We start from the raw sequence: 25,970 nt of genomic DNA, 5'->3' as shown, positions 1-25,970 counted from the left end.
CCATTTCGTCCTTGATTACTTGGGAAGCCTTTGACGGTTCTCCAGGATGCTGAGTGCACAGTGCTTAACGGATCTCATGACATCTTTCTAGCTCAACAGAGCACAGAGTTGGATCTCGGGGCCTGGGGACCTCGAAGACATCACGCTGGTTAGCCCAGAAATTTAACTATATTTGGGAGTCTGAAATAACCACTAGAAAGTAAACATACACTTATACAAATGGACATTTATATACAGAAGTACCTTATATACATGTGCGTGTGTATGTGTGTGTGTGTGTGTGAGAGAGAGAGAGAAAGAGAAAGGCCGACCCATTTCATCTGTTCTTTCACACTTTCAAGCAAACATTGTGATCCCGGTGCTAGTGGCTGACTGGGAAGAGCATTACTGGTTTCCAGCGTTTCTCAGTCTCTCAGAAGTGACAGATACAAACACAGCTGGCCAGATCTCAGGGGTTCCCAGCCTACAACGCAGGAAGGAGCCCAATATTTTCAGACTGGAGAGGGGGCTTGACTTTGGGACTTAGTAATCTACCCAAGTCTCTGGATTCTTGCACTGTCAAGTCAGAGGTCCATTTTAATAGCCATCTTTCTGGAGAGATGGTCACGGGCCCAGGGTTGAAGTTCAGCTGTTCTTGGTGTCTGGCTGCTGCCAGGGGACTCTGCTGCCCAAATGCATTGCCAGGCAGTTTCCTGTGCTTCCTTCGTGTCTCCCAGCCCCGGCCACGTGGGTCTCCCCTGTTCCTGTAGCCCCCTGCTGCTGTGTTCTGGGGTCTGGACAGAGTGGCTCATTTCTAAAGAGCCTCGACTTCTTCATAGAACCAGGGCCTCAGGACGTCCTCCTCCCCGTGCTAGGCGTCACTGCCTTGGCTGTGGTTTCCGTCTGGTTCACAAGGTTCTTACTGGCTTCCACGGCCACTCAGAAGTGACCCCCAGCCTGGCTAGGGGAGTGAGGTAGCAAGCTTGCTATCCTCCCGGATAGTGATGCCTTGACTAGTAAAGGATCTCTCGCTAGCTGATTCTTAAAAAGTGACTCTGGAGGAACCGACTTGAGACTGATGATGTGACGGGATCCTGAAAACCTGTGACGCCCACCGGGTAGGACAGGTGGCATCCCCATCCCCGGGTGAGCAAGGGCCTCTTCCACCTACTGACTGTGTTACCTTGAGCAGGTCCCTGCACCTCTCTGTGCTCCTTTGTAAAAATAAGGTCGTTGGATAATAGAAGGCGTGACTGCTTCGGGCTGCTGGAAAGTTAGGGAAGGAGTGACATGGAGGTGTCTGGCCTGCAGTAAGCTTTCTCACGAGGTTCCCTGTTGCTGTGACAGATGCGTGGCCATGGTGGCCGGGCTGGCCGAGGGCCGGGTCTGCTGACAGCTTTTATACCTCAGAGGTCTGACCTTCTTGACTGCAGACACAAAGCACTGAACCACACTACAGTACTCATTTCTCCCTGGGCTGGACTCTGATGACAGAGGTTATGTTTGTCATCCACTCAGTTAAGCAAATTGAACTGTCGGATGCCAGGTACCACTGGGTAGAGCGATAAGGGAGAGTAATCACAGAACAACATGGCCCCGCGTTGATTCCTGGCACCTTGGGGAGTGTCTGGCCCACACATGGAGTGTGAGGAAAGCTGATGTGAATTCTCTGACTACAGACTGAACCAGCTTTTAAACTCACGCTACTACCCACTTGCCTTCGACCTCGGACCAGTTTCATACTGGGAGAGGCAGGTTTCATTGGCAGTTTGGCAGTCCTGCATATGTAGGCTCTTCTCTCTGGCTATTTCGCTAACAAGAAGCTGGCTTGAGAATATCTGACTTTGCAGCCTGGATCTTGGAGGTTCTTCATTTATAAAGTGTCAGAACCGCTGCTGCTTCTGAGAGGTTTTTTAAAAAGTTTAGGCCCAAACATCAGGATATGTGTCTGTCAGTGGTCTGGTTTTCAAGGAGAGAACTGCTGGCCCCGAGCTGGGAACCAACGCGTGTGTTCTAGGTACAGCAGAATCTGGTAGCTCCTGGTCCCCGGTGACAGGAAAAGGGAGCTATTCCAGAAACAGCATATCACTAGGGACGAGTTTGTTTCATTTCTTCATGAGACAAACTGCCCTTCTGAACACGTGTCTACGCAAATTCACTGTCCACTCTCCATTCTTCTGAGAGCACACACAGTCCAGGGAACACCGGGGGACCTCAAGTGCTTGTGACCACAGAGATGTGGTTCTTCCTCTATTCTTAGTATCTCTCCACCAATTCAGAGATGTGAGTCTTCCTCCATTCTTAGTATCTCTGAAATTGAGACATCTTGCATTGATGGTATCCTGAGCCCGCTGCTAGAGTTTAACTGCAGAGTTTTCTCTTTCTTGTAACTTGTAGCATGGAGGTTTGATGAGATGAAGCAGTGATCCTAATCCCTGCAGAAATGGGAATTACCAACTCTGTTTAAGAACTGCTGATGCCTGGTGCCCACCCCATGCATTGTGACCAAACAGAGATAGAATATGTCATGGCATCAGGACTTTTTAAAACTCTCCAGGTGATTTTAAAGTAAAGTGAAGTGGGGCTGGCACTGTGACACAGCAGGTTAACACCCTGGCCTGAAACGCTGGCATCCCATATGGGCGCTGGTTCAAGACCCGGCTGCTCCACTTCCCATCCAGTTCTCTGCTATGGCCTGGGAAAGCAGTAGAAGATGGCCCAAGCCCTTGGGCCCCTGCACCAAGTGGGAGACCTGGAAGAAGCTTCTGGCTTCAGATTGGCGCAGTTCTGGCTGTTGCGGCCAATTTGGGAATGACCCACTGGATGGAAGACCTCTCTCTCTCTCTGCCTCTCCTTCTCTCTCTGTGTAACTCTGACTTTCAAATAAATAAATAAATCTTAAAAAAAAAAAGTAAAGTGAAGTTTGGGAACTGTTGAAATATAACATATCTCATTGAAAAAATAAAAACATAAAATATTAATAATTGGAAGCCACAAGTGAAACATCTGCATCAGATTTACTTTTTGTCAATTAAGCTTCTAAGCCAAAAGTAAAAAAAAAAAAAAATACAACATAGCTGCATTACCCGTGCTTTTTTCAAGTCCTAGGTTTCATAGGCAGAGTCCTTACAGATCCTGCTTATTATACACTGCACACCTCTCTGTTTGAATTAGTGATATCTTCTCAAATCCATCTGTCATTCACTGTCTATAGTCATTAGAATGTCAGCTCCTACAGGGCAAGGATTAGTAGAATTTATTCTCTGCTTCTATTCTCATCACCTAAAACACCCGGCATACTGTGAATATTTAATAAATGTTTGGTGAATGAATGACTATTTCCTATTTTGTATTCAGCCCTGGGACTGGCGCTGTGGCGCAGCAGGTTAAGCTGCCACCTGCAGAGCCAGCATCCCGTATGGGCCCTTGGTCCAGTCCTGGCTGCTTCACTTCCCATCCAGCTCCCTGCTGATGCACTTGGAAAAGCAGCGGAAGATGGCCCTAGTGCTTCGGCTTCTGCACCACGTGGGAGACCAGGATAAAGCTCCTGGCTCCTGACTTTGGCATGGCTGAACCCTGGCCATTTTGGCCATTTGGGGAGTGAACCAGTGGATGGCAGATCTCTCTGTCTCTGCCTCCCCTTCTATAACTCTATCTTTCAAATAAATAAATAAATCTTTAAAAAAAGCAGAGAAGAAACAAAAGAAAAAAATCTAGTGATTAAGTATAAAACAACTAGCACAATGGTAGACAAAAACCAATTGTATTAGTAATTAAGTGTAAGTAAACTAAATATTCCAATTAAAAAGCAAATGTTAACAGAATGGATAAAAATTAAGTACCAATTATGCAAAGGTACTTCAAAAAGTTCATGGAAAATGAGTATTACTGAAAACTGTATGGATTTTAAATCTTTTTTGCATATAAATAATTTTTAAAAAAGATTTATTTATTTATTTGAGAGGCAGAGTTACAGACAGAAAGAGGAGAGACAGAGAGAAGGGTTTTCCATCCACTGGTTCACTCTCCAACAGTTAGAACTGAGCCGATCTGAAGCCAGCAGCCGGGAGCTTCTTCTGGGTCTCCCATGTGGGTGCAGGGGCCCAAGTACTTGGGGCCATCTTCTACTGCTTTCCCAGACAGGCAGGACATGAAGCGATGCCCATATGGGGTGCCGGCACCACAGGAGGCAGCTTTTGCCCACTATGCCACAGCGCTGCCCCCAAAATAGATTTTAATTCCATTTTCAATGAACTTTTTTAGGTATATCCACATAGCCAAACAGATAGGAAAAAATATATTGCAAAAAAAATATTGCAAAAACACTAACCCAAAGAAAATTGGTGCATCTTGAGACTTTACAGCAAGAATTACTAGAGATGCATAAGGATACTTCATAATGATATAGCAACTTAACAGGAATAATCAATGAATTTAAATTTGGATGCACCTAAGATTAGGATGGAACGATGAATAATTCTGACCTATTTGGCATACGCATAACGTCACAGTCATGAGCAGCTGTCTTCTGAAGAGCCCCTGGAATACTCACCCACGGAGGCCGTGTGCTGGGCCAGGGAAGACTTCACACACATCAGAGGACTGATGCTATGTGCAATATGTGCTCTACCACTTGGATGAACCTGGAAATCAATAATGAAAAAATGATTTTAAAAATTTCTGAATGCTTAGAAGCTTAGCAACATATTTAAAAATAAATTTTGGAGGCCGGTGCTGCGGTGTAGTGGGTAAAGCCTCTGCCTGCAGTGCCGGCATCCCTTATGGGTGCTGGGTCAAGACCTGGCTGCTCCACTTCCGACCCAGCTCTCTGCTATGGCCTGGGAAAGCAGTAGAAGATGGCCCAAGTACTTGGGCCCCTGCACCCACGAGGGAGACCTGGAAGAAGCTCCTGGCTCCTGGCTTTGGAGAGGCCCAGCTCTGGCTGTTGTGGCCATCTAAGGAGTGAACCAGTGGATAGAAGACCTCTCTGCCTCTCTGTAAAGCTGCTTTTCAAATAAATAAATAAACAAATTATGAACAAACAAGACACAAGTGAACATTAACAAATTTTGAAACGGTTGGTAAAAATACAATATACTAAAACTTACGGGACATAGGTGAAACAGGATGTAGAGAGAAATATATAACTATAAATGCACTTGTTAGGATGAAACATTAAAACTGACACAAGTTTCTACTCTACAAAACAGGAGAGATATCAATAGGGACAAGTTTGTTTCTTCTGAACATGTGTCATCGCAAATTCACTCTCCACTCTCCATTCTTCTGAGAGCACACACAATCCAGGGGACACCTGGGGGGACCCCAGGTGTGAAGTTTTCTTAAAGGAAGTTTAAAAATGAGGAAATAATAAAATAAGAGTGGGAATCGCTGAGACAGAAAAGGAAAGAGACAGCAGAGAACACAGGTGAGAGTGAGAGTCTGAATTCTGAAAAGGTTAATAAAATCAACAAACTCTTGGCAAGACTGGTCAAGGTAAAAAAGAAAGAAAACACAAATGATCAAAATAGGAACAAGATAGTATTACTAATCCTACTGATAGGAAAAAACAATAACGTGATGTTGGGAATAGCTTTTTGCCAGTAAGATTTTGACAGCTTTATTGAAATAGGAAAATTTCCAGAAGAACACAAACTAGAAAAAAATAGGAAATCTGAATAATCCTTTCTTAAAGAAATTGAATCTGAAATTTACAATGTTCCCACAAGCAAACTGCAGGCCTGGGTGCTGCGGGGCGCCAGGCTAGGCCGCCGCGAGGTGGCTGGGTCCCATAGCAGAGTGCTCGGGCTGCGTCCTGGCTGCTCTGCATTTCTCGTCCAGCTCCCTGCTCATGCGCCTAGCGAGGCAGCAGACGATGGCCCAGGGGCCTGCGTTCCCGCCACCCGTGTGGGAGACGCAGGTTGAGTCACCTCTGGTGATTGCAGGCCTCTGGAGAGTGACCCAGAGGATGAAAGATCTCTGCTGTCTGTCTCTGTCTTTCTGTCTTCCAAAGAAGTGAAAAACAACTAAACAAACAAATAAATCCTCAGGGAGAAAAAAAAAAACACCAGTTGTACAGGCCTATATAAGTTTCATTGGCAAATTATTCCAAGCACAATTAAGGAAGAAATAATGTCAATCTTTAAAAAAAACTGTTTGTTATTTATAAGAAAGAGAGACAGAGATCTTCTACCGGCTGGTTCATTCTTCAGATGCCTGCAATAGCCAGGGCTGGGTGGGCTGAGTGTGTGTGTGTGGGGGGGGTGGCAGCAGTATGAGATTTGAATGTCCCAAGCACCATCTAAACTGCACCACAACACAAAACAAAAACAAAACAACAACAACCAAAAGAAGTACAGTGTCAAACACTCACCCCAATAATATCAGTCTCACGCAAACTCTTTCATGGAAGTAAAGAGGGAAACTCCCGAACTGTATTAACAGATCAGAGTGAGCATGAAATGAGATCTTGATAAGGATATTACAAGAAAGGGAAATTACAGCCAATGCAGTATTTCTCAGGAGCATGGATGGAAAAAGAAATAATAGTAACAATAATAACCAGCAGACAAGATCCAGTAATATATATAAAAGCTATACCACATCACGAGAAATTGAGATTCACTCCACAAATGCAAGCTTGGTTTAAAGTTCACGAGGCGGTGCATAATTCACTAATGTAGCCATTTGGTGCTGTGCTTAGATGCTGCTTGGGAATACTATATCCCATGTGGGAGGGTCTGGCTCAAATCCCAGCTACCACTTTCTTTCTTAAAAAAAAAAAAAAAAAAGATTTATTTTATTTGAAAGGCAGAGTTACAGAGAGGCATAGGGGGAGAGAGAGAGAGAAAGAGAGCGAGAGAGAGAGAGAGCTCTTCCATCCGCTGGTTCACTCCCAAAATGGCCATAACATCGGGAGCTGAGTTGATCTGAAGTCAGGAGCCAGGAGCTTCCTCTGGGTCTCCCATGTGGGTGCAGGGACCCAAAGACTTGGGCCATCTTCTACTGCTTTCCTAGGCCATAGCAGAGAGCTGGATCGGAAGTGGAGCAGCCGGGACTTGAACTGGCGCCCATATGGGATGCTGGCACTGTAGGCGGCAGCCTTACCCACTACACCTCACTCTGGTGCCCAGCTACCACATTTCTGATCCAGCTTCTTGCTAATGCATACCCTGGGGGGCAGCAGATGATGGACCATACACTAGGGTCCCTGCCACCCATGAGGGAAACATGTATTGAGCTCCTGGCTCCTGGCTCCTGGCTCCTGACTTCAACCGGGCCTAGCCCTCAGGGTTTCTGGCCTTTGGGGAATGAACCAGCAGATGAAATCTCTCTTCTTCTTAAATAAATAAATTTTAATATCTTGTATCCTCAAAGTGTCACCTTAACCTGCAGCACCATAATGTCTGGCCTCCAAGCAACACTTTAACCACTTGTCCAGGTGTCCCCTTGCCCCCTTCTTTTTAACATTGTAATGAAAATTCTGGGGCCGGTGCAGTGGGGCAGTAGGTTAATCCTCCGCCTGTGGTACTGGCATCCCATATGGGTGCCGGTTCTAGTCCCGGCTGCTCCTCTTCCAATCCAGCTCTCTGCTGTGGCCTGAGAAAGCAGTAGAAGATGGCCCAAGTGCTTGGGCCCCTGCACCCACATGGGAGACCCAGAAGAAGCTCCTGGCTCCTGGCTTTGGATGGGTGCAGCTCTGGCTGTTGCGGCCATTTGGGGAGTGAACCAACAGAAGGAAGACCTCTCTCTGTCTCTCCCTCTCACTGTAACTCTACCTCTAAAATAAATAAATAAAAAATCTTAAAAAAAAAAGAAAACAGTACAACAAACTAAGTAAAAGAAGTGAAAAGTCATAAATATTAGAAAAGAAGAGTGAAAAGAGTTATTTGCCGATGACATGATTCTGGATAAGAAACTTAGAGTATTAATCAAACCATTAAAATTTTTTTGTTTTTATGTTTTTTTGTTTGTTTGTTTGTTTTTTTTTTTTTTGACAGGCAGAGTTAGACAGTGTGAGAGAGAGAGACAGAGAGAAAGGTCTTCTTTTTCCATTGGTTCACCCCCTAAATGGCTGCTACGGCCGGCGCACTGCGCTGATCCGAAGCTAGGAGCCAGGTGCTTCCTCCTGGTCTCCCATGCAGGTGCAGGGCCCAAGAATCGGGGCTATCCTCCACTCCACTCCCAGGCCACAGCAGAGAGATGGACTGGAAGAGGAGCAACCAGGACAGAACGGTGCCCCGACCAGGACTTGAACCCCGGGGTGCCAGCGCCATAGGCAGAGGATTAGCCAAGTGAGCCGCTGTGCCGGCCAAAACCATTAGATTTTTTTTTTTTGACAGGCAGAGTGGACAGTGAGAGAGAGAGAGACAGAGAGAAAGGTCTTCCTTTGCCGTTGGTTCACCCTCCAATGGCCGCCGCGGCCGGCGCGCTGCGGCCGGCGCACCGCGCTGATCCGATGGCAGGAGCCAGGAGCCAGGTGCTTTTCCTGGTCTCCCATGGGGTGCAGGGCCCAAGCGCCTGGGCCATCCTCCACTGCACTTCCTGGTCACAGCAGAGAGCTGGCCTGGAAGAGGGGCAACCGGGACAGAATCCGGCGCCCCAACCGGACTAGAACCTGGTGTGCCGGCGCCGCTAGGCGGAGGATTAGCCTAGTGAGCCGTGGCGCTGGCCTAGATTTTTTTTTTTAACTTTTATTTAATGAATATAGATTTCCAAAGTACAGCTTATGGACTACATTGGCATCCCCCTCCCCCCGATGACTTACCTGCCACCTGCAACCCTCCCCTTTCCCGCTCTCTCTCCCCTTCCATTCATATCAAGATTCATTTTCAATTTTCTATATATACAGAAGATCAGTTTAGTATACATTAAGTAAAGATTTCAACCGTTTGCACCCACATAGAAACACAAAGTGAAATATACTGTTTGAGTACACGTTATAGCATTAAATCTCAATGTACAGCACATTAAGGACAGAGATCCTACATGAGGAGTAAGTGTACAGTGACTTTTGTTGTTGTCTTTACAAATTGACACTCCTGTTTATGGCATCAGTAATCTCCCTATGCTCCAGTCATGAGTTTCCAAGGCTATGGAAGCCCTCTGAGTTCTCCGACTCTTATCTTGTTTAGACAAGGTCATAGTCAAAGTAGAGGTTCTCTCCTCCCTTCAGAGAAAGGTACCTCCTTCTTTGAAGACCTGTTCTTTCCACTGGGATCTCACTCACAGAGATCTTTCATTTAGGTTTTTTTTTTTTTTTTTTTTGCCAGAGAGTCTTGGCTTTCCATGCCTGAAATACTCTCATGGGCTTTTCAGCTGGATCCGAATGGCTTTAGGGCTGATTCTGAGGCCAGAGTGCTAAAACCATTAGATTTAATTAGTGAATTTATCAAGGTTGCTAGATGTAAGGTCAATAAACAAAAAAATCAATTGTAACAGAAGGACAAGTACCCCCTGATCTTACTCTTATATATGGAAGCTAAAAATGTTATCCTCACGGAAGCAGAGGACAGAACAGTGGTTCCCAGGAACTGGGGAAGGCAGAGGAGGGGAGAGATAATAGGCCTGACTCGTGGTGTCCTTCTGCACATAGGGTGGCTGGAATTAACAATAATGTACTGTGCACTTAAAAAGAGCTACAAGAGTAGATTTTGAATGTGCTCATCACAGAGAAAAGATAAATATTTGAGGGGATAGTTATGCTAATTACCCTGTTTTGATTTCACAAAATGTTTATATGTATTGAAACATCAAATTGTATCCCATAAATATGTGCAATTATTATGGGTAAATGATTATGGTTAAATTAAAAATAAAAAAATCAATTGTACTCTTTTGTACAAATAAACAATTACAGAATTAAATTTCACTTACTTCATAAAAACTAAACACTTGGGAATAAATCTAGTGAAAGAAATGAAGATATCTATATTAAAATGTAAAAGGCATCAAAATTAAAGACAATCTGAATAAATGAAGAGATATACTATGTTCACAGATTGGCAGAGTCTGTATTTTTTTAAAAAGTTATTTATTTATTTGAAAGTCATAGTTAGAGAAAGGCAGAGAGAGAGAGAGAGAGAGAGAGAGGTCTTCCATATGCTAGTTCATTCCCCAGATGGCTGCAACGGCCGGAGCTGTGCAGATCCGAAGCCAGGAGCCAGGAGCTTCTTCCGGGTCTCCCACATGGGTGCAGGGCCCCAAGGACTTTGGCCATCTTCCACTGCTTTCCCAGGCCACAGCAAAGAACTGATTCAGAAGTGGAGCAGCTGAGTCTCAAACTGGCGCCCATGCGGGATGCCGGCACTGCAGGCGGCGGCTTTACCCCCTACACCACAGCACCAGCCTTGAGTCTGTACTGTTAAGATACTAATTATCCTGGGGCTGGCATTAAGCCTCTGCTTGTGGTGCCGGCTTCCCATATGGGCTCTGATTCATGTCCCAGCTGCTCCTCTTCCGATGCAGTCCTCTGCTATGGCCTGGGAAAGCAATGGAAGGTGGCAAGCGCTTGGGCCCCTGCACCTGCTTTGGAGACCTGGAAGAAGCTCCTGGATCCTGGCTTCAGATCAGCCCAGCTCTGGCCATTGTGGCCATTTGGGAAGTGAACCAGCGATGAACAGACCTTTCTCTGTCTCCCCCCACCTCTCTCTATATATAACTCTCTCAAATAAATAAATAAAATATTAAAAAACATACAAATTCTGATCTATATAGGCAATATAATTCCAATCAAAATCCCAGAAGAACATTTTGTGAGAAATTGATAGCCAATTCTAAAATGAATATGAAATGCAAAAGACTTAAAATAGTCAAGAAAATATTGAGAAAAAGAATAAAGATAGAACACTTATACGCCAGCTTTTAAGGCAATGTGGCATTGGTTCATACTAGACAAAAAGACTAACGTCTCAGAATAGAGAATCCAGGGGCCAGTGTTGTGGAGTACTGTGTTAAGCCACCATCTGCGACGCCAGCGTCCTGTATGACTGCTGGTTTCTGTCTGCCTGCTCCACTTCTGATCCAATTCCCTGCTATGGCCTGGGAAAAGCAGCAGAAGATGGCCAAGGGCTTGGGACCCTGCTACCCACTTGGGAGACCTGGAAGAAACTCCTGGCTCCTGGCTTCAGCTTGGCCTAGCCCTGGTCATTCTGGGGATTTGGGGAGTGAACCAGTGGATGGAAGATACCTCTCTCCTTCTCTCTGTCTCTCCCTCTCTCTCTCTTTCAAATAAATAAATAAATCTCTTCTTTTTACAGATTTATTTATTTATTTGAAAAGTGGAGCTACAGAGAGGGAGAGGCAGAGGCAAAGAGAGAAATCTTCCATATACTGGTTCACTCCCCAAAATGCCACAATGGCCAGGGCTGGGCCAGTCTGAAGCCAGGAGCCAGAAGCTTCATCTGGGTCTCCCATGTGGGTGGGAGGGGCCTAAATACTTTGGCTATCTTCTGCTTCCTTTCCAGGTGCATTAGCAGGGAGCTGAATTGCAAGTGGAGCAGCCAGGACTCGAACTGCTGCCCAGATGGGAATGCAGTGCTGCAGGCAGCAGCTTTACCTGCTACTCCACAGTGCCAACCCAATAAATAAATTAAAAAAAAAAGATAACCTATAAGAATATAAAACTTAAAAACACATTTTATGGAATCGAAACAAGAACAAAGAAAGTGTTCTATATAATTTGATATTGGGGAAATGCAAATTAAAGCTATTATTATATTTTACTATAAATAAAATAGAATGGCTAACTTTTAAAAAGTATGGGAAATAATGGGAAGCAACCAGAACTTTGATAAACAGTCATGTGTCACTGAGAAAAATATCATTTTTGTTGTTTATCCTTCCATAAACTTAGATGGTACAGGTTAAACACTCAACTTGGCCTCTTGGGACAATCAAGAGACTCGGTAAATACGAGGTGTATGATACTGTTGCTGCCAGAACACAACTTACGGTTTTATAGTAAAAAAAAAAAAATTGGTATAAATAGGAGTATCCTCTAAAATAACATTTTATTTCTTGAAATTTTTATTGCAATAAAATATAACAATTTCTGATTTTAACCACTCAAGTGTTCAACTCAGCAGGATCAATTACATTAACAGAGTTGTGCAACCATTACCACTATGTTTCCAAAACGTTTTCATCACCCCAAACAGAAACTCTGTACCTATTATGCAAGATGCCCCACTCCTCCCTCCCCCCTGCTCCTGGAAGCTTCTGATCTGCTTTCTCCCTCTATAAGTTTGCCTACTATATATTTCAAATAAATGGAATTACGTAATATTTTGTCTCTGTGTCTGGCTTCTTTCACAGGTTTATTCATGTTGTATCACATACCAATGACATCCTTTTTCACAGGTGAATAATACTCCAGTGTACACACATATTATACTTCATTGTACACATATATTATGCTTTGTTTATTCACTCGTCTGTTGGTGGACACCCAGATGACTGTGCAATGCTGCAATAAACATTGGTGTGGAAGCCTCTGAGTCCCTGATTTCAATTGTTTTGGAGAAATGTCTGTTGGAATCCTTTGCCTATGTTTTTAAATTGGGTTATCTGTCTTTGTGTTGTTATAGGAGTCCTTTGTATGTTCTTGGGATTAAATAAAAAGTAGATATATGATTTACAAATATTTACTCCCATTCTGTGGATTGTCTTTTCACTTTCTTGATATTGTCCTTTGATGCACACAATTTTGAAAACGCCCAATTTATTTTGTACACTCTAAGAACAATAATCTTTTAATAAATGAATAAAGAAATATTTTACTGAACTGCTGTTAGCTTTCAGTTGAATAGTACTTGTGATACACTGGTATCTCTTTAAAATATATTGATTTTGGGGCCACCACTGTGGCATAGTGGGTAAGGCCTGCGTGGGCCAACCGTATGGGTGCCAGTTTGAGTCCCGGCTGCTCCATTTCTAATCCATCTCCCTGCTGATGTGCCTGGTAAAGCAGCGGAAGATGGCCCAAGTTCCTGGGCCCTGGTACCCACGTGACACACCTGGCTCCTGGCTTCGGATCGGCGCGTTGTGGAGCAGCCACTGGGGGGTGAACCAACGGAAAAGGAAGACCTTTCTCTCTCTCTCTCTCTCTCACTCATTGTCCACTCTGCCTGTCCAAAAAAAAAAAAAAAAAAAAAAACCTTAAATATACTGATTTTTCTCATGTGCATATTTGTACTAATAACTGGACCATAAAACTGTGAGAACCACTGTGATGGACTAAGATCTGTGTGAGTCTACAATATGGCTGTGACCGCTTTGTATGATTTCTGGCAGAGTGCAATCAGAGAAGACACATAGATGCATTTTCAGACTCCAGGCTGGAGAGCTTTTCAGCAGCAGGGAGATGTTCCCACGGGAAGGGGAATGACCCTGGAAAGGAAATGCTTCCTTCACTGCCCTGACCGAGTTTGTAAGGGATCTGAAAGAACCCAAAGAAAGGTCTTCACAGTGCGGAAAACGCTCCACAGTGGAGACACAGCATGGCAGCACCCACTCCCACCCACTCCCTCCCACTCCGGCCCTGCCCAGTTGCTGATTTTGGGAAGCACTTTGGCAGGTACACAGGATGGTGAAGTTGCCAGGTTTCTTTGGGGTTTGCTAAAGAATACCACAGGGAAATCAGGCGTGAAGCAAGAGCTTAGCTCTTAGCAGGGGTGTTGTTTGTGGTTTTGTTACTGGAACTTGCTGGTGACCTTAACAAAGCCAAAGTTGCATCGACACAGGAATTGCAAATCCAAAAGGGGTGGGGTGAGATTTAGAGGCATAAAAGGCTCAGCAGCTGCCCCCACAGCACCGCCGTTCCAGAGGCAAACGGGCCAAGATGAGGTGAGTCCACAGCTGTAACCCTTTTCTCTTGTTCGTTATTTCATCCTTCTTTGTATTCGCTGCTATAGAAGCAGACTGAGGGAGAGCCAAAAAAATATAACAAATCAGGGCAAATGGGCTACATTAGATGAATTAAAAGGTTTTTCTTTGTGTTAAGTTCTCTCCTTTTCTGCATCCATAAAAGACAGTGCTTTCAGACCTGCTGTCTTTCCTGGGAGATCACAAAGTTTTCACCTTCCCAGGGGATGCCGGCTGCCCCTGTGGTAGGCTTCCTGGCATCTTGCCTTTATTTATTAGCATTTTTTTCTTCTTAAAGAAACATGCAATAAGAAAAATCAGTAGTGATACATTCGAGTGATATAATTAGGGCACTAGGAATTTTATTAAAATGAGCAGACTCTTTGAAATGTTGAAACAGCAAGACTAGGAACGTAACATAACGAAGCACTCCTTGAAGAGCCAACCCGTCAGTGAAATGGGTCACTGGTCAGGATGGCCTGGGCACTGAAGGCCAGGGTCACAGCCATGCTTGCAGGAAGCAGTTCTCTTCTGGGGGTGGTGGTGGTGGTGGTGGTGGTTATATAATGTTTCCTAAATGCAAATGATCATAAAATAATAGAAATGACCATACACATATTTTAAATTATATATACTTAAAAGCCTGTTTTTATGGAAAATTTCAAAAAGTACAGCGTGTAGCCTGACAGCCCCGCTGCCTTCCCACCTTCAAGTTACCCGCATTGTATTAACCGTGTCTGTAGCCTGGTGCGTTCGAGGTGGCCGAGGGAAGATGCTGTCTGCTGGAGAGCTCCTGCACTGTTGTTTATTAGTGTTCCCTAAATGTAGCCAGAGGCTGCGCCCCACTTATCTTGGTGGCCCCCTCTGAAGCTTACGCAGCATTCCTAGCACACGGAGCCTGCACTCAAAAGCTGCTGAGGTCTGTAAGTGGGTGGGTGGAGAGATCTTGGTCCTAGCACATCCACGAGTTCTGTTTTTTTCCGGCTGCTTAATGGGAGGGGGGTGTGTGTGTGGTGGAGCAGGGAGAGCAGCTCTGCACTCCCTCCTGTCTTCTCTCTGCAGAGCCTTGGGAGCCGTCATCACCCTGCTGCTCTGGGGACAGCTCTTCGCCGCGGACTTTGGCAACGAGGTCACGGATATTGCAGGTGGGCCTTCGGGTCTGGGCAGATCTGTGCATTCCCAGCACCGCTGTGCCCTGCTTTCAACTTCCTGTGGGAATTCCAACCCAGTTTCCCCATCATCCCCATCTCCGGGCTTTCAGTAGCATCAGGAACATGGATGCTGCCAGAAACGAGGGGAGACTGCCCTTCCCTCGGCTTCCATGTGGGGTGCAGAGAGGTGACCGGGCAGGGCGGCTTCCTCCCTCCTGAGTTTTCATGTCTCTGCAGGCAGTCTGAGTAGCTTCTTCCTGTTTCTCCCTTGCAGATGACAGCTGCCCAAAGCCCCCGGAGATTGCAAACGGCTACGTGGAGCACTTGGTCCGTTACCAGTGTAAGAACTACTACAGGCTGCGCACTGAAGGAGATGGTAAGTCCCCAACAGGTGCCTCCGTGCCCCACACACATTCCCGCCTGACATCTCCATAATGATGCAGCTGGGGTGACTGGCCAGCAAGTTAACATGCTCTCCTTGGAGCCGGGAGAGTTGGATCCTAGGTTTTCTCTTTTGTTGCGGGGATCTACCTCTACAGAAGGTGCAGGAACAGAACAGGTGGTGAGGATAGATAACCATCACCGGGCAGCATTCCGTTCCCGCCTCTGCTCACGTGCTTTAGTTACCTGAGGCTCGCTGTTCCCACTTTGCCGCGGAGGAGGCTGAGGCACAGAGGGGCTGGGTATCTGCCCAAGTTTAGGAAGTCAGGATTTGAACCCTAACCCCTACCTGTCCAGCCTCTCCAGGACCGCATAACCGGTCTGTGTCGCTGAGCTTAACGGGAGCCCCCAGCACTTCTCTTCCTTCTCCCTGTCTCCTCCTCTTGACTTGAATTCTTCTCTTCTCAGTGCACACTAGGTCCAGATTTGATTTCCCTTTTGATTTTCTTCTTTGTGTTCCAGGAGTATATGCCTTGAACAGTGAGAAGCAGTGGGTGAACAAGGCTGTTGGAGAGCAACTTCCTGAATGTGAAGCAGGTGGGTGCTGAAGGGCTGAAATGTCCCCGAGGCAGATCCTCCCCGTGTGGCTTCCCCCGAGCACACAGGCGCCAAGATGAGGGAGAGGACAGCCACAGGTGGGCAGGCCAAGACCGCAGCAGAGAGGTCACTGCTTCCAGGTAGAGAGCTTTCAAGTCTGTCTTGTTCATTTGGGCCTGAGGCACGATGGCTGAAGGCACTGTCTGTATTGGCCCCAAATTCAGGAGCTCATGTTTGAACAGGCTGCCTGCCCAGAGTAAAGAGCAGCATCCCTGAACCCCTGGCAGGGCAGAGCAGGCTGCAGATGGGCGCTCCTTCTGCTCCCCATTACTCACAAGACCCACTGCTCTCTCCTCCTCCCCCTTCAAAGAGGATTCTGAGTATCTTCTCCTCTTACTGGTGTGGAACCGCCAACTGACTTGTACTAACTGTGATATCTCTAGAAATCTGAGTTCCAGCCGATGCTGCTACAGTCCCTCTTTTTTTCTGAGAGAAAGGACTATCACAGAACCTAGACCTTTCAACGAGTTTCCAGGAATTGTGGAAAGTCCTTTGGTGTGACAAATCATTTAAATATACAAGCATGAACAGTTCATCAGCCAGGGATTAGAAATCCTAGTGCCACTTACTTCTTTTGTGAGTTAGAGAAGCAGATGAAAGAATTCTGCTTTGCAATGAAAAAAAAAAAAAAAGGAATTATTTTAAGTGGCAGACATCGGACTTGAGCTGAGCGAGTGGTAGGGAGAAGCATCTGAACACATTCAGCTCCGGGAAAATGGGCAACAGCGGCTCGGGCAGCAGCTGCACCAGTGCCTGTGCCCATCTTCCCCACAACGGGGAACTCTGCCCAACTTCTGCTCACAAGTTTCTTGCTCCCCTTGACAGTATGTGGAAAGCCGAAGCATCCAGTGGATCAGGTGCAGCGGATCATCGGTGGATCTCTGGACGCCAAAGGCAGTTTTCCTTGGCAGGCTAAGATGGTCTCCCGCCACAATCTTGTCACAGGGGCCACACTGATCAGTGAGCAATGGCTGTTGACCACGGCCAAAAATCTCTTCCTGAATCACACAGAGAATGCAACTGCACAAGATATTGCCCCTACTTTAACTCTTTATTTGGGCAGAAGGCAGCTTGTGGAAATCGAGAAGGTGGTTCTCCACCCTAACTACTCTGAGGTAGACATCGGGCTCATAAAACTCAAAGATAAGGTACCTGTTAATGAGAGAGTGATGCCCATTTGCCTACCTTCAAAGGATTATACGGAAGTGGGGCGTGTGGGTTATGTGTCCGGCTGGGGGCGAAACTCCAACTTCAGATACACTGACCATCTGAAGTATGTCATGCTGCCTGTGGCTGACCAAGATAAGTGTATCCAGCATTATGAAAACAGTACAGTGCCTGAAAATAAGATTCCTAAGAGCCCTGTAGGGGTGCAGCCCATCCTGAATGAACACACCTTCTGCGCTGGCATGTCCAAGTATCAGGAAGACACCTGCTATGGTGACGCTGGCAGCACCTTTGCCATTCACGACCTGCAGCAAGACACTTGGTACGCAGCCGGGATCCTGAGCTTTGATAAGAGCTGCACTGTCGCTGAGTATGGTGTGTATGTGAAGACATTCAACATCCTGGACTGGATTCAGAAAACCATAGCCAGCAACTAGTACAAGACAGGATGGAAGCCCGTATCTGAGAGCAAAATTCACCCTGGGAGAGGGAAAGGTGGATAGGAATAGATGGGGTAAGACAGTCTGAGGCTGTTGGGTGCCAGAGCTGTACTGCTGCGTCAATCAATAAAGAGCTTTTATATATGTACTTTTGGACTCCTTTCTGTGTTTTTAGTCCTGGACATTTTTTGCCTCATGTATGGTACATGGGCAGCGAAGTGGTATAGATGCCACTGGGCATATGGCAGGAAACAGTCAACCAGAAAAAACAAACGTGATGCACCGTTCTCACTGGGGATCCTACTCGTTGACGGAGTGCCTACTTTATGCTAGGTCTCAGAAAGGTAACTGTTAATCTTTAGACAAGGAAGCGAAGCCCTGGGAAGTTATGTGATTAGCTCAAGATTACACTATTGAATAGTGACGCTGTCTGAATACAAACTCGAGCCACTTTCACTGCATCTTGCTGACTTTAAAAAAAAAAAAAACCTTTCGCTTTCTAAGATTTATTTATTTATTTGAAAGTCAGAGAGAAAGCTACACAGAGAGAGGAGAGGTCTTCCATCTGCTGGTTCACTCCCCAACTGGCCGCAATGGCTGGCGCTGAGCCGATCCGAAGCCAGGAGCCAGTGCTTCCTCCTGGTCTCCCATGCGGGTGCAGGGCCCAAGCACTTGGGCCATCCTCCACTGCCCTCCCAGGCCAGAGCAGAGAGCTGGACTGGAAGTGGAGCAGTCGGGACTCAAACTGGCACCCATATGGGAAGCCAGCACTGCAGGCGGTGGCTTCACCTACTATGCCACGTCGGCCCCAAAGTCCTGATGCTTTCTAAACACCGCCTGCTGTCTCCAACCCTGGGCCTCTCCTCAGGGCCCCCTGCCGAGCTGCCCTCCCGCCTCTGGTGTGAGCACCTCCTTCTCTCCCTTAGGACTTGAGCAGGGCCCCTCTCAGCAGCCTTTCTTCCTTGCACAGGAGCCATTTAGATTTATGTAGCACCCAGCACAGGACACGGTACACAGTATGTACTAAATAAGCAACTAAGAGGATCTCCAACATAAATTGGGCCTTCAGAGAAGGATTCCCTAAAGTCCTTGTGAAGAGAGATAGGAATTTTATGCATGCAAGTTCTGGGCTCTTACTGGTATCAGAGTACTTCCCACACACCAAATTCTGTGCAGTGCAGCCTACGAACAGAAAATGCAGTCAGCAGTGACCGAGACAATGAAGGCATTTTATCTTCTCATAGAGGTCTTGGGGAGGCAGGTCTAGTCTACCCAGTAGCCAAACATCACTACCACCGGTGAACAGGCTCTTCTCATTTTTGTTCTCAATGTAACAATTTTTCAACCTGATGCATGGCTGGAGTGGGGGAAAGGAGAAAAGAGGCGTGCAGTGAAAGAGTTGTGTTTCCTGGAATCGCTCTCTCCTTTTATCCGTGAAGAATGTGCCAAGTGCCAGCAGTCTTCCTTCCACACCATGTTAGCCACAGCCGAGTCCTGCTCACGTCCCTCTGTGCTGGACAGCCTTGGCAAGGGTCATATGGGCCTGTCAGCAAGGTCACAGCCGCCTGGCCCCCTCCAGCCGTGCATCCATCCTCTCATTCTAAACAGCCATGAGGTTTCAGGAAGAGCAGTGACTTGCCCGGGCTGTGTCAGGGGACCCAGGGAGAGCAAGACGCTGTCACAAAGTGCTCAAAGCAGGCGAATCCCATAGAGGTGCTGTTTCTTTCAAAGAGTTCTCACACCTCTGCAGCCCTGAGCACGTGAGACGCCACCACCTGCCTCCGAGACCGCCGGGAGCCTGCCTTCCAGGAGAGCTGCGCTCCTACAGACACAGGCAGTCAGCTCTGCTTAGCTCAGACGGAGCGCTACACAGTGAGGGTTCAACTTCTCATTCTTAGACTAATTATCATAAAAGTTGTAAAAAGAGCCAACCAGGACAGGACTTTGGTTTGTGCCAGAAGTGTCCAAAATAAAACAAACTTGCTGGCTATCAGTACAGGATTATTTATTCCAAGAACAACTGGGGTTGAAAGGACTGGAGAAGGAGAGCTTAAGGGGTGTGCGAGAGGGGGAATGGGTGTGTGTGTGTTCATACGTGTGTGAATGTGCGTGTGCGCCCGTGTGTATGCATGTGTGCACACGTGCACAAAAGGGCATGCATCTAAGGTGGAAAGTAAGAATTTTTGCTCTCACATGAACTGATCTTGTATTTTAGTTGTGGGCCAATAAACATGGCTATTGCACTAGCCAAGGTTTACAAGTGTTCAGTACTATCCCAAGGCGTAAAGAAAAGCACACTGTCAAGAGACGTCTAAGACATCACCCTGGAGAAAGTGGACATCGTCACTTGACTTCTCAGAGGCTCGCTGAGGGCAGACGTTAGATGGTCCAGGCCAACCCGGCACCAGTGTGGTCTCCACGCAGGGGCCCGGCACCTCACGGACAAGCCGAACCTCTTCACCAGGACGCTGACTGTGGTTCCAAAGCATTGTTTCAAGATGTGCCTTTCTCTTCATCGCTGACAGCGTGTGCTAAATGTCTTGATAGAGAAGGTCATACTTGGGAATATTCTTGGGGTCAATAGGGCTTTGGACGATCAGCTTTCCCCTCATGGCTCCTCGGTAGATTACCTCAATCAGATCTATGAAGTCCTGTTTTGTTTTGAAACTTCCCACAAACTTAGTGTGATCCGGAGATCTAGACAGCACAGGAGAGAAACAACTGCTCTCAGAACTCGTAGTCATTGCTTCTCAAGATTTTCAGGACAAACAAAATGAACAGTAGCTTTGCTGCCTTCTTCTTGGTGAGCATGTTCTTTTCATAAAGATTTACTTATTTATTTATTTGAAAGGCAGAATGAGAGAGATAAGTCAGAGAAAGAGATCTCCCATCTGCTTGTTCACTCTTCAAATGGCTGCCACAGCAGGTCTAGGCCAGGCCGAGATAGGAGTGCAGACTTCATCTAGGTCTCCCACATGGGGGTGCGGCTCAGGCACCTGGGCCACCTTCTGCTGCTTTGTCAGGTACATTAGTGGGAGCTGGATTGGAAGTGGAGCAGCTGGGACTCAAACCAATTTGAGACACTGGTATTGCAGGTAGTGGCTTAACCCTGCAGGCCACAGTCCTAGTGCCCTGAGCAGACTCCGGACATAAAGCCTGACACTACTTTTCTCCCACTCGGTGTGTGACAAAATCCAGTGCTGTGGACCATTAGCACAGAAAGTCTGTCCAGTGAAAACATTCTGCGTAGGCAGAATTCACCCCGTGCTGGGCCGGGCAGTTGGTCCACTTGCTGTTCTGGCGAGCACTGGGTAAAGCCCACTGACTAGCTGAGTCTCTGAATTGCTCAGACTTTCGCGTGGCGGGGATCTAAATAGTTTTTCAGAGAAGTATTTCAAACATATGTATGTTCATTGTGAAACATTTTCAGAAAAAGAAGAGTTAACTCGAGGTCACCTTTTGGTGTACATCCTCCCAATCCCGCATGCGTGTGTGTTATCTGTTTTCGTAACAATGAGCATTACATTGCACAAAGTAGTCTCCTGCTGTTTTTTCAACCAACATGGACTTCTTTAAAACTCATTAATCTGCATCTACAACATCACATGAAATATCCTGGCAATACGATTATTGGGTTAAAAAGTTTAAACACTTTAAGGTATTTGATACCTGGTATCATAAATTGTCCTTTAAAAAGAATGTGCCAACTTAATACTTATATCGGCTGTGTTCTAGAAGAATCCACAGATTTAAAACAGAGAACGTTTAACACTCTGTCAAACAGAGGACACAGCAGGTGCCCAGGCAGACACGGGGACAGCTGCACCAGAGTCAGCAGCGAGGAGAACTGCGGACACAATCGGTGTGAGATGCAGTTCCGGGTGCTAACAGGAAGGCACAGACGGCCCTGCAGGAGCCGTCAGGTTACCTGTTCACGGCAGGCTTTGCTACAGACTGACTTTCAAATCCTTAGAGCTGCGCAAGGCGGGAAGCTTGGCAGGTGAGGCGCATATCTCAGTTTGCTGGGAGGAATGCTTCTTTTATCAATGCTACCCTCCAGTCCCAAAAGTTTAAGAGCAACTACAAAGTGTCCTTTCCTTTCATTCTTCAGCTGGAAATTTACGGTTGTTGGTCACACCTGACACTCTCTTATTTTGCACCAAATATTCACATGAAAAATTAGAGCATGTACCAGTTGAGGAAGGAGCTAACAGAAGCCTCACAGAGCCAGGGTCACATGCAGGCAGGTGAGCGCCTGAAGCTGCGTCCCTAAAGCAAACGTTCTCAGTCTAACTTACCCATAATCCACTTTCATGTGCTGTCCGTTGAAGAAAAACACTGTGGATGGAATATAACTGATGTCAAAATACTGTGTATACACTGGGGTTCTGTCCACGTCTACCAGGTATATAGCAGCCATCTTACTTAGGTCGGAAGACGTCTTGGAAAGCTGCAAGTGACAAGAGAGATCCAGGTTAGGAGAGGCAGCTGCTGCCTCTGAGGGACACTTCTCCCTACCAGAATATTCTGTTTGAAACAATTCACGGGTCAAGAACCTAGCCATCAGACACAGTGCAACCATGTCGCTGGAGCCTAAATCATGGTGGCACTTAGCAGAGGCCTTGGGTAAACGGCTATGAAAACATTTCCTCCCATCTTTGGTAGAAGTAATCCATGCTCATTTAAAACAATGCTGAAATATGCAATGCAGACTGCAATCCCCAAACTCTTTTATCCCAATCTTCCCTGAAATGGTAACTACAGTAAAAGCCAACCCTTACAGGACTTACTATATGCAACTATCCTAAGCGGTTAACATTTGTTAACTCATTTAATCCTTACAGCACCCGAGGACGAGCTCCCACATCATGTGTGTGTCCCGAGGCTACTGGGCGGCAGGGCAGGGATGTGAGCACGGGCAGCCTTCAGTCTGCGCTCCTCACTGCTCTGGGATTTCCGCCTTCCTACAGTTGAGAATACAATCCTCTGGGCCTTTTGTCTCCAGGTTTTAACCAGTATGGTAGCAACAGAAATGGTGACAGTCCTAGGTTAAGTCTAGAACTCACACCTACTCTGTTCCCCACTCCCTCACCTTACCAGACAGAATGGGGAGACGTGCTACGCGCTACAGAATCCAAGATTATCAGGTACAGACTGAAGGCAGCAACTAGCAAAGAGAATTTAGTTTCAGCAAACTGAGTTCAAATCCCAGCAATTAGCAGCTCTGTGCCTGTTGGAAGTTACTCCACTTCCTGGGCATTCATTTCCCCTACTGGGAAATGGGGCTACTGTCATGAGCATCAAAAAAGATAATGTTTGGGGCCAGCGCCGTGGTGTAGCAAGTAAAGCCACTGCCTGCAGTGCTGGCATCCCATATAGGCGCCGGTTCAAGTCTTGGCTGCTCCACTTCCAACCCAGCTCTCTGCTATGGCCTGGGAAAGCAGTAGAAGATGGCCCAAGTCCTTGGGCCCCTGCACCCATGTGGGAGACCCGGAAGAAGCTCCTGGCTCCTGGCTTCGGATTGGCATTGCAGCCAACTGGGGAGTGAAGCAGCGAATGGAAGACCTCTCTCTCTTTGCCTCTGCCTCTCCTTCTCTGTTTAACTCTTTCAAATAAGTAAAAAAATCATAAAAAAAGATACTGTTCATAGATGCTTGTTAATAAGCTCTGCTCTCCCTCTGTCTCGTCAGCAAAGCTGGGCTTTGAGGGCAGCTATGGGGAAGTGCACCATCCAGACCCAGCGCAGGCACAGATCTGGGGGTCCCGCAGGGCAGCCCGGCAGTCAGCTGCTAGTGAAAGTGGACCGCTAGCCACATCCCCACCCCACCTGCTCCCTTTCATGCACTTTGCAGATGTTGGATTTTTTAGTAAAAACTCACTTACAATATCATCCAGCTGCAGGCAGACCGGATCTTCATCTCTCCCAAACCTGAGAACCAACACCTTCTCCGCGGTGCTTTTTATTGCCTGGTCTACTTCTCTTTTGCTAGTCAGCTTGGGCAACAGGAAGCTCATCTCGAAGTCACTGAAAGTCAGTCCTCACTGCCAATCCTGAAACACAGCTGTCATGTTTAGACGCAGTTCAGATTCTGTGCACAAGCCCTTGCTGCAAGTCCGTGCTTTTCCAGGGCATGTAATAAAACGCTCCCATGGTTTAAAAAGAAGCCAGCCAGGAAGGTGTGCTGTGCAAGCCTCCCTCCTCGGGCCCGGTTCCCACTGCCTTACTCCCCCCACTCCTCACATCACGCTGCTGCTCTCCTTAGTTTCTCACGCATCTTTTAGAGTTCTGTCATGCGCTCACCAAATAATACAAACGTGTTCCTGTATTTCGTCTCCTTTTCTACCCAAAAGCCAGCTGACAGGTTAGTGTTCCATCAGGAAAGAGAGAACACCCTCAAATCCGGTAATCTGAGCACAGTCTGATTAAGGCAAGGTAAGGAACACGACGAGATCAAGCTGGTAACTGATGCTGTTCCTACCGCCAAATGCTGTGGCCAGGAGTGGCTGCCAGGGCTGTGTGCTGGAGAGGTGAGTGACGCTGCCGCCACTCCCCTCCCTCGCTCCGACCTCTGCTGGTACTCCCACTGGCTGCCTCCAAACTGGAATCAGTGGGTGGGGCCGCTGCCCAGGCAGGGGAGGTTCCCAGTCCCAGAGAAGTCTAGAGGAGGGAGAATGGCTCCGGGGAAACCAAGGCAGAGGCTCAGCATACACACTTTACCCACTCTTCCACACCTTGCAAGAGCAAGGACCAGAATCCAGGCCACCAAATTCCCAGTCCAGTGTTCCCTCTGAAATGACAAGTTCCTAATTTTGTGACTGGAAGAAATTTCATTTTGAGAACAATGAGACTCTGTGGAGACACCTGGTACTTTGAATTCAGTTCTAAAGTTGGCTAATGCTATGAAAAGGAAAATCCTTTCTCTATCTTTTGGTCACGAGTCACATTTCAAACATGATCTGTTTGGTCATTTGAAAGGCAGAGTGCCAGACAGCAAGGGAGAAAGGGGAGAGGCAGGGAGAGACCTTCCACCTGCTGGTCTGCAGGCCCTAAGTGGCTGCAACAGCCTGGGCTGCGCCAGACTGAAGCCGGGAGTCTGCAGTTCTATCCAGGTCCCTCACACGGGCAGCAAGGGCCCAAGTGCTCGGGTCATCTGCTGCTGCTTTATCAGGTACCTCAGCAGGGAGCTGGACGGGAAGTGGAGCAGCTGGGGCTCGAACCCAGCACTCTCTATGGAATGGCAGTGCTGCAGGCGGGGCTCAACCTACGGAACCACAGCGCCAGCCCCACGAGTCACCTGTTAAGATAATGCAATTTCGGGCACGCGCGGCGGCTCACTAGGCTAATCCTCCGCCTTGCGGCTCCAGCACACCGGGTTCTAGTCCCGGTCGGGGCGCCGGAATCTGTGCGGGTTGCCCCTCTTCCAGGCCAGCTCTCTGCTATGGCCAGGGAGTGCAGTGGAGGATGGCCCAAGTGCTTGGGCCCTGCACCCCATGGGAGACCAGGAGAAGCACCTGGCTCCTGCCATTGGATCAGCGCGGTGCGCCGGCGGCAGCGGCCATTGGAGGATGAACCAACGAAAAAGGAAGACCTTTCTCTCTGTCTCTCTCACTGTCTAACTCTGCCTGTCAAAAAAAAAAGATAATACAATTTCATATGAGAAATAAAAGTGTTCTAGCAATAGGTCGTAGAGAAGCTAACCACCAGAAGTGACTGCCAAACGCGCATGACAGAACCCAGTACTGATGGGAGTAAACAGGAATTCGCATGCGCCGCACTCCCAGAATTCCAGCAGACGGCAGGGGGAGGCGAGGGGAGGGCGGTGTTGTCAACAGGGAGACCGAGTATTAGAGACAGCGCGCGCTCGCCCCGGCCTCCGGGGGCTGGCTCGCTCTCCGAACGGCCACGACGGCCAGGGCTGGGCCTCTCGGAGCTCCATCCCCAGCTTCCCCGGGGCTGGCGGGGCCCAAGCACCAGCGCCACCACCGCTGCGTCCGGAGCCAGAACCGGGTACGGAACCCAGTCCTCCGGGGTGGAGGCCCGCTCCGGAATGCTGGTTTTCAAGAGGCCGGTGGCTGGGCTGCTCCCGGCCCAGCAGGGGCAGGGACGACGCAACTTACGCGTCCAGGTCACCGCCACTTCAGGGATGTCAGCATAAGCGACCCGCGCTCGGAACAGCCCACGCCTCAGCAGCAACTTCCTCCCGCGACCCTAACCGCAAAGCGACCCTGTTGCCTAGCAACTGTCGTCCCGCTCGGCGGGAAGGAAACGGAAATGGAAAACGCACGGACGCGCGGTCGCCAATCGTCCCGGTCAGCAGTCCAATGAGCAAAG

At 47.6% G+C, this 25,970-nt stretch overlaps 2 protein-coding genes across 19 annotated transcripts in view; one reads left to right on the top strand and one right to left on the bottom strand.

Annotated features, from left to right (window-relative positions):
• The window catches only part of TXNL4B (thioredoxin like 4B), a 30,969-nt gene that overhangs the window by 4,896 nt on the left and 103 nt on the right, over positions 1 to 25,970 (bottom strand). Inside the window, exons 1-6 of one of the 18 annotated variants that reach the window (XM_089320409.1) lie at positions 25,757 to 25,896; positions 23,522 to 23,700; positions 22,064 to 22,088; positions 21,937 to 21,976; positions 4,532 to 4,622; positions 150 to 2,414 (exon numbers count right to left, since the gene is read on the bottom strand). In XM_089320409.1, the coding sequence (XP_089176535.1) occupies positions 4,574 to 4,622; positions 21,937 to 21,976; positions 22,064 to 22,088; positions 23,522 to 23,653 (246 nt within the window). In that variant the 5' untranslated portion in view covers positions 23,654 to 23,700; positions 25,757 to 25,896 and the 3' untranslated portion in view covers positions 150 to 2,414; positions 4,532 to 4,573. Of the gene's footprint in view, positions 1 to 149; positions 2,415 to 4,530; positions 4,623 to 12,995; positions 13,107 to 14,179; positions 14,416 to 19,626; positions 20,336 to 20,758; positions 21,008 to 21,936; positions 22,089 to 23,521; positions 23,701 to 25,756; positions 25,967 to 25,970 lie in introns of those variants that run through there. The other 17 variants (XM_089320410.1, XM_089320405.1, XR_016225396.1 and 14 more) reach the window with 17 other exon arrangements.
• On the top strand, positions 13,791 to 17,786 carry HP (haptoglobin). The gene is given in 5 exon segments (NM_001082110.1): positions 13,791 to 13,824; positions 14,905 to 14,987; positions 15,268 to 15,369; positions 15,897 to 15,971; positions 16,857 to 17,786. Coding segments are annotated over 5 exon segments (1,044 nt in total). The 5' UTR covers positions 13,791 to 13,819; the 3' UTR covers positions 17,636 to 17,786.

The sequence above is a fragment of the Oryctolagus cuniculus genome, chromosome 18 (genome assembly GCF_051225735.1).
Source record: "Oryctolagus cuniculus isolate XC-2025 breed Fujian yellow rabbit chromosome 18, ASM5122573v1, whole genome shotgun sequence".
In the NCBI taxonomy this organism is placed as follows: domain Eukaryota; kingdom Metazoa; phylum Chordata; class Mammalia; order Lagomorpha; family Leporidae; genus Oryctolagus; species Oryctolagus cuniculus.
Note: the sequence above shows the minus strand (reverse complement) of the source record. Positions and strands in the feature narration are given on the sequence as shown.